General features: G+C 34.7%; 1 protein-coding gene across 3 annotated transcripts; it reads left to right on the top strand.

Moving 5' to 3' along the window:
* Positions 1 to 328: 328 nt before the first annotated feature.
* On the top strand, positions 329 to 4,480 carry LOC125679391 (uncharacterized). Of its 3 annotated transcripts, none has more exons than XM_056162457.1 (4): positions 329 to 484; positions 1,276 to 1,396; positions 2,856 to 2,881; positions 3,413 to 4,480. In XM_056162457.1, exons 1-4 carry the CDS (start codon positions 418 to 420, stop codon positions 3,967 to 3,969), a joined length of 771 nt encoding a protein of 256 aa, XP_056018432.1. In that variant the 5' UTR covers positions 329 to 417; the 3' UTR covers positions 3,970 to 4,480. The 3 variants fall into 3 exon arrangements, with proteins under 3 accessions (XP_056018432.1, XP_056018433.1, XP_056018428.1); XM_056162458.1 differs by lacking the exon at positions 329 to 484 and adding an exon at positions 660 to 1,081; XM_056162453.1 differs by lacking the exon at positions 329 to 484 and having other exon boundaries at positions 660 to 1,396.
* Positions 4,481 to 8,729: the final 4,249 nt, after the last annotated feature.

The following is an 8,729-nucleotide window of genomic DNA, read 5'->3' as shown; positions in this document are numbered from 1 at the left end:
AGGGCGAAAGCGCTATAGATAAAAGTTTGAGTATTGGATTTTATTTTCTGACTTTATATATATATATATATATATATATATATATATATATATATATATATATATCCATCTATCTACCTATCTAGTTATACCTAACTCTCACAGTTTGAACAGAAGTGCCATTACAATTCATTTAACATCATGTGTTAAAAATCAATAAACATGATCACGATGTCATATCTTATATTTATTCTGTAATTACTCTACAAATGATAATCATGAAAGAGGCATTTCATATTACCTACTAAAAATTGATTTTGTCGTGTTAACAGTTTATCTGGATGTTCTTTTTAAATGTGTAGTCTGCATAGGATCGTTTGGGGTGGAATGTAGCAAAACATGTAAGGAAGGCTATTATGGAAGACAGTGCGAGGAAAAATGTCAAATGAATGTAACCACTGTAACAAAACAACAGGGGGATGTTTTAACGAAACTACGATGTTAAGTAAGTGTTATCCAATAGCATTCACCATGTACATATGTGTAGGATTTTTGACTACAGATTACTCCGTTTAAAAGGAGGTATGCTACACCACAGAAATTTGATATTATGAAAAGTGGAGGATATGGGCAACAATATTTTGAAATATAAAACTTTCAAATTTACTGTATTTAGTAAAAAAAAAAGTAGAAATCAATCTGAGAAAAATTTAAAACCCCTGCTGGACTCGAACACGCGATCTACGGTTTAGCAGTCGACGTGATTTTTTCTCTCTTTTATTTGTCGACGTGCCAACCTACTGAGCTACTCAGCTAGGCGAGAATGTTTCTAATGAATAGATAGATATTGCTGATATGTATATGTTCATCCATGTTTTAAAAGGAAGTCAGCCATTATGACGGTGTAGAGTATCTCCTTAACTGATCAAGATACAGGATATAGGCATTTTGGCGGGTGTGACCCTTACTCCTCCTAGGCACCCGATCCTACCTCTGGTGTTTCCAGGGGTCCGTGTTTGCCCTGGTTTCAATTTTGTAATCGTTATATGATTTATGAGATTTATCACTTTCTTCACTCTTTTCATAATACAAATCACGGAAGGTAAAAGTTCACTAAATTCATGCTAAATAGATTACAATATGTCCCGTGTTCGTTAATGTGCACAGTATCTATTAGTATGCGGAACAGCATTATAAATATCAATATAATCGATCAATCAGAAGCAATGTCAAGGTCAATTTACCTCTTCGTAGAAAAGGTGAAATCAATCTCGACTTTTTATATTAATATAATAGATGATACAAAGCTTTTCGAAGACCGGAGCAGATCAGACATTTGGATTGCAGTATTAGCCGGATCACTAACAAGCTTAGGATATCTTGTCATCTTATTTTGGATATTATTAGTAAAGGAAAGGTAAGTACTATATGCATCAAGAAATAGAGTAATTGGTAACTCGATAAAAAGTATTCTAAATGTAAACATACTGTATGCTTTATTTTCCTTTATATCATAAATTGGCTGAACCCCGTGCGTGGGCAAATTTTTGATGTAGATTTGAAGATAAATCTAATATTTGTAATGAATTCTAAATTGCTTATTTGTGAAACATTTTGAGTGTTTCTCATTGAAATGAAAATATCAATTGCATACCATGTTAACATAATACTCATATTCTCTGTTTCCCATGGGGATCCGGGTTAGAATAGGTCCTCAGTACCCCTTGCTTGTCGTAGAAGGCGACTAAATTGGGAGGTCTTTCGGATGAGACCACGAGAACCGAAGTCCCGTGTCACAGCAGTTGTGGCACGATAAAGATCCCTCCCTGCTCAAAGGCCCTCAGCGCAGAGCATAGGCCGAGATTTTGCAGCCCCTCACCGGCAGTGGTGACGTCTCCATGTGAGTGAAATATTCTCGAGAGGGACTTTAAACAATATTCAATCAATCAATCATATTCTTTGTTCACGGTAAAAGAACATTAAAAGAAAAACAATGATACAGGAATATTACGTCCATCACATGATGTTGAAACTTTATCAATTTTGTAACGAATGATATATTTATATAAAAAGTGAGAAAAGTAACATCTATATTGTAACATTATACAGTTTTTGACTGTGTCCTCAGACAACAGCTGTTTTGTTTGACCCGAGAACGGATATGTTGCACTCAGCCTACGGCTTCGGGCAACAGATCCGTTCTCGGGTCGAACAAAACAGCTGTTGTCTGAGGACACAGTTTATAACTGTTTTGTTATACACCTGCATTTTTGAAAGGTTGTTTTCACAAGATGCACATGGTTTGTTGACTTCGAACTTTTGATAAGGCAGTGTAATTGCGTGTGTTTATCAACGTATCCACTAGTTTATAAGAAAACATACCCAATATCCAAATTAATAACCAATCATTACATTTTTCGTATTCCTGCAACTTAGTGTTTCATCTAATAAATTCTGTATTTGATCATCAGTTAAATCACTGAACCTCACCATTGCGTAAAACAAAGCAGTAGACCGAGAATCACGTGACTTGCGTAACCAATGGAAATAAGGCAGACTATTGCCCGGTCAACAGTTTGTAAACTGTTGACCGGTCAATAGACCATGAGTGTGAAAATTGATTTAACAGTTAAAATGTTTGCTCTATATCGTATTAGTATTATATAGGAAAGAAAATGAAGGTGTATAACAAAATTATATGTCCTTGTATGTCTCAACACATTTAGTAGACAAACATCTGATTGTGAAATATATTTAAGCTTTATCAATGTACAATCCTGTGTTCATTTCTGACATGAAACTAATGTAATGCTAATCTTATAGTCGCCAATGAATGACATTAAAACGTAAATTTAGGTTCATCTTTATTTCTGCAGGAAAAACAAACTGCTAAATGTTACAAGTAAGTCAATATCAATTTGCAGAATATTACTTACTCTACATATTACAGGCAAGTAATCTCTCTCTCTCTCTCTCTCTCTCTCTCTCTCTCTCTCTCTCTCTCTCCTCCTGAACGCGAAATAACACCTCGATCATCATTATATTTATTTCGGTATATATTAAACAAAAAGCATATCGTGTAAACCACAAGCTTAGCGTTTGAATATTGTATTTTGGTAAACTAAAAGAAATAATTTTCTTCTATTTTTCAAAACATCAATATTTCTTAATATGTCGCAATTTTCTCTATGTTGAATAGGTGTTTAATTTGCATTTCTTTTTTTACTTTCTAGTAGGAACACAATTAAATAGTTCCATACCAAACTCTAATGATTTGTCATAGCTACATATGTAATAATGAAAACAAAATGTTACCGAGGCAATTGATTCAAACATTCAACACGTGACAAAATATACCCAAAAATATCTGTCTTGAAATTGCAATCATTAAACATGTCAATCAATTGTTCTTGGAAATTGTGTGTATTTTCAGAGTCCTCAACAAATCATGAAAACGCCAATGTCGATTTCGAAGCAGATGATTACGAAAACATCAGGGACTCTCATTTGGTGCTGAACTGTGGTGGCGCCTGTGGAGGTCAAAAGACACTAGACAGGGTTAGCTATGCAAAGACACAGACATTGTCCAATCCATACAATAAGCTGAGCTTCAACAGATGCAAAAGCGGTACAGAGAACGATAGGCACGGTCAACTGTACGACATTTCTAGCGAAACTCCCTCGCAAAATTTTGACGTAGGAGAATATGTGGCTGTTGCGTCTGAAAAAGTTGTCTCCAAGGAATTGAGTGTTGGGTGTTGGGATAGTGACAATAAGGAAATTAACAATGATTGTTATGTCAACATTGATTACGGGCAGGACAATTCGGAGAAACCAGATTCCATATACCCGTTATCGAAAACGGAGGTCCGGCGGGAAAAACCTAAAATAAAACCAAAACCTGCAAATCTTCACGTGACGAAGACAACGAGAACGAAACATACGTCAAATACGAACAGACCTTACAGTGTGGCAAATCGAATAGATTAAACTCATTATGTTAATATTCTTAAGACATTGTATAAAAGTATTGAGTGTGAAATGTAATAAGAATTAAGGAAGTTCAACGTAACTGTCACATGACAGAAAAACAAGTACGGAAACGCTCTTAAATAGTTCTAGGTAATTGACTATGCAGAGGAAATTGAGATTGTTGGTCTTAAATGTTATAACAAGTGCTCAATTTGGATCATCAAATCTTTGTTACAAATATGGCTCTTGCAGCTGTAATAGAGGGAGGTGTCTTTGTACTCTGAACTCACACCAATGATCAGTATACGAAACAAGGATTATTCTAAATTATTTTGAGAGAAAAGAGTCAAAGATCATGGCAACAGGAAAATGCATATTAGGAAATTGTTAAAGTAGACTATACTCGGCCTACGTCACAATCAAATGTAAATGAGGAACCACTCTTCCGTTTTCCGAAATGTAATATTTTAACGATATCTATTTGATTTTTAGATGGCGATACGAGATATGAATATCCGATATCAATTCCTTCCTGGGTGTTCTTATCTTCTTATCAGTCAAATTTTAAGTTGAGATTTTGTGGTATTTTAAGAGGGGTAGATAGAGATGATTAAAAAAACGGTTAGAGAACAAACAACATTTTGGTGGATGAGGGTGTGTCAATTACATCGTACATGTCCGTGAGGCATTCAGTGTACATTGACTATTCATGTATATGTAAAAGGTTTACTATGATCCAAATGTTCAACATATGGAATTGTGGGGCATCAGAAAGTGGGGGAGACAGATGGGAAAGGAGGAGGTCAGATCAATTCAGATTTCCACGAGCATCATGATAATATTTCTTTTGTGAGGATCCGGGTTAGAATAGGTTCCAAATTATCATCAACGAATATGGTACGCTCGTGTAAAAAAGAAAAGTTCACATTTTGCTGCTCCAGAGACCACATATATCGTAGTTGTGTTCGCTGCTACAATGTTACAGATATTGACGCAAGCTTCAAAGATCAGCTGCAAATAATTTGTTGTATATTTCACCGACCGTCATGAATTTGTTATTTTTTCCTCATCCTCTCTCCTTTTTTCAAAATTATTGGGGCGGCATCTATTAGTTCCTTATTGAGATTGCATCTACTTAGACCGGCGTAAGTGGTGTACGTGTACATGAGCATACATCCAATTTATGTACATGTAGATGATTTCATGACCTGTAGAGATTCATACTTTGTCTCAGGATATATGTAACATATACCACACATTACACGTATGCATTAATCATATAAGCAAAATCATCAAAATTCAGTTTGTTACTTTCGTTTTACATTTACAATGTGCAAAGCCTTCTCTAGAATATTTATTTCAGATAAAATGTAAAATTTAATTGTAAACCACCTGTATCTTATAATAGTTATAGTTTAGCATAGTTCAAATTATTATCCAAGGTTGTAAATATGCTCAAACTTCACATGTCATACGAAGGTATGATAATGTATGATTTTTCCAGATTGGGGGGAGGGGGGGGGGGGGGCGAGGAGTGTACTTGTAGAGCTGATAGTTTCTAAAATAATACGTCAACATATGATTTTCTTACTCAAATCCTTATTCTAATATAAAAATCTGTAAAATAAAAACAATTAATTCAAGGTTTAGTCCATAGAAATTAAGGAAAAGACCAATATTGACGGCAAAAGGTATTTCCTACAGTGTTTTTTTAACATGTTTGGGCTCACAAAGTATAAATTATGAAAATATATTAATTCTAATTTATTAGAATAAATGATTACATATCATTAAATAAAGGGTATATAGTCTATGTTGTTTATTACAGTCAATTTGTTTGGGAAAATAATAATTATTAAGAAAAATAAAGAAGTAGGAGTGAATTTTCCTTAATGTTGATGGGGTGCTTACTTTTGAGAAGCAATAACAATGACAATAGCATGTCAACATATATATTTTTCAATGTCCATCTATTACTGGAATATATATTTATCTTGTAAAGGCATTTTTTCATGATTGAGTCCATTTAAGGCCGAGTATAGATCTACCTTTTAAGTCGTTTTAAAAGTTATGTCAGAGCATTTAATTTTAGTATGTAACAATTGTTAAACTTTTAAAATCAGTGAGTACATAGAACAATGTAGGGGCGAGATCAAAAGTTCAATGTCTGACTAAAAACTAAATTCACATAGTTCTCACCAAGACATCCCCTTTTAAAACTAAACATGATGAATGTTGAACATAATCGATTAACAAGTACAAACATACGATTATAAATAACACTCTATATACCTTTACTACTGTTAATTCAGAAGTGAAGGTGTACATTAAAACTATTAAATATTCATTAAAATGTAATATTATTATGTAGTTTTTAACAGTCGCTTGTCTTTTTTCTTTTTCACTAAAGTGTAGTCGGATGTCAGATTTTACCCCCTCCCCATAACTATTTGAATGTAGATTTTTATCCAACATCTATCTTTTGATATCGCCCCTTAATATAAAGTGATCTGTGAAAATACATTAATAAATAGTCTCCGTGGTGTGATATTCTTTTCTTTTCATCTACAGTAATAAAACTTTAGATATATACTTCTGGCAGTGTGAACATTTGTAGTCCATAGGTAAATCAAAGTGAAAGTGAAATTGTCTTAATATAGATCCTATGAAATATCAATTTGATGCTAAAATAATTAAACTCCCATCAATAGTAAACGCATGGGACAATGAAAGGTCAAATCCGTCCGGCTGTCCAGTTTAAACGTCTTGAAATATTATTTGTCATTGTCTGAGTTATATTTTTGATACTTGGGGATCTTCCTATTATAGGGACTGTAAAATCAACCAACAATATGTATTCTGTTCTTCATCAAATAACAAAGCTGCGGGGCTGAGAAAACCGGTTTCTTCAAACAATAGTCTGTATCAATATATTTTAAAATGGAAAGTATATTTTTAAAAATCTTATTCTGAAGCTGAAATCATTTTACGAGTGTGTCCGGTCAACAAGGGATGGTTACTTCTCCTGCGCACCTGATCCCCGATATGGTATCTCCAGGGGTCTGTGTTTGCTTACACCATATTTTGTACTCTTTATAGCCTAAGGATTATGAGATCTTTCATTTACATAAATGGTAAGTACAATAACCAAGGATCATTTCTTTAGAGTAAAACACAAGGTTAAGTGAACTAGACACATATTTCTGGGCGTTAAGTGACTTCCCTTCACACCCAGACACATGTTATAATTAGCCATGGGATGATGGTTCAGGACTTATTCTTGGCACACTCATTTTAACTACGGATAACTCCGTTTACCTGATTAGGATATAGGGCTCACGGCGGGTGTGACCGGTCGACAGGGGATGCTTACTCCTCCTAGACACCTGATGCCACGTCTGGTGTGTCAGGGGTCCGTGTTTGCCCAACTATCTATTTTATATTGCTTTTAGGAGTTATGAGATTGATCACTGTTCGTTACGTAGACAGAATCAATGTTCGCCAAGAAAGACCTAACAATCGGTATGAAACACATCATACAGCATTTGACCCAATGATAGGTTATATTGGCAAATTAGATCGTTATAACGACCATAGAATTTGCAAAATGCTGACTTTAAACGAGACTGTTGAAACCTACCATCAACTTGTATGTCAGTAGACTGCCTCGACCACACACAGAAAAAGCTCGTGCGTATCGAATCAGTTGAGAGATATAAACACCATATGCAGGTGATGACGGAATATGGGAAGTTGATGATGGAGAAGCTGAAATCATCCCGTTTGTCATAAAGTGGAGTTGTCAGTTTGCCGTTAATATCTAATTTCAATGTAATGAGGTCCTCCGTGGCCGAGTGGTTAGAGCATCGCGCTCAAGATCACACGGCCTCTCACCTATGGTCGCGCGGCGCGGGTTCGAATCCCAGTAAGTGAAAAAGTTTGAAATTTCCAGTTTACTCTCGGAAGGTCGGTGGTCTCTTCCCAGGTAAATTGTATCTGGGTTCTCTCTTCCACCAATAAATACTGGGCAACAACAAGCAATCAATATGATATAGATCTAAATATGAAGCAGAAGTGAACGACTTTGTGGTGTCTTTTATTTCGAGTTCACTGGGATATATCGAATAGACAGATGAATGAAAATTATTATTGTTAATAGATAATACGTCGTCAATATATTTAAATATAGAATTGAAGGTCAAAGGAAGTGATTTTTTTTTTCTTCTCACGTAGTTTTTGAATAAGTCCTGCTTCATGGGAATATAAAAACAGATCATATATCCTCAATTTTGTTTTGTTTGAGTATCATTTTTAAGTCACACATCTTATGTTTTCAAAGTATACAGAATTATATGTATTCTGTCTTCCTTATGCTTATAATGTTTAATTTCTAATAGTTCTTTCGCCGAAATATTGCGATAATTAACCACAATACGGACTTAAATCTCAGCCCCGATTTCAAAAAAGCCTAGTTAATAAGTTAGGTAGTCACGCGGAAAGTGACGTCATATGCGATCTTCGTTGATCAACTTAGTGTTAGATATTTTCAAAAACTCGTGTTTTAGGGGCCTAATCTATTCACCGTGGATAACATTTATTTCGATGTTGACAAATTTCCCGAGTCTTGTATGTTTTAACCACCAGTGCATACAAATAGCTACCCAAATGTAGCGAGGAAAGCGAGTATGAAATCTGCAATTGTCAGTAAATTTTTATGTTTACATGGGGTCACTGTCTAAACACTTCTACATGTATTTAAATAAAGGTAATGGTATTCC

The sequence above is a fragment of the Ostrea edulis genome, chromosome 1, assembly GCF_947568905.1.
Source record: "Ostrea edulis chromosome 1, xbOstEdul1.1, whole genome shotgun sequence".
Lineage (NCBI taxonomy): Eukaryota > Metazoa > Mollusca > Bivalvia > Ostreida > Ostreidae > Ostrea > Ostrea edulis.
Note: the sequence above shows the minus strand (reverse complement) of the source record. Positions and strands in the feature narration are given on the sequence as shown.

Excerpts from the sequence above, each read along its gene's own strand:
- LOC125679391 (XM_056162453.1), top strand. The coding sequence starts at position 1,101 with ATGCTAAATAGATTACAATATGTCCCGTGTTCGTTAATGTGCACAGTA. Across the intron at positions 1,397-2,855 it reads ATATTATTAGTAAAGGAAAG|GAAAAACAAACTGCTAAATG; the intron begins GTAAGTACTATA and ends TTATTTCTGCAG. Across the intron at positions 2,882-3,412 it reads CAAACTGCTAAATGTTACAA|AGTCCTCAACAAATCATGAA; the intron begins GTAAGTCAATAT and ends GTGTATTTTCAG.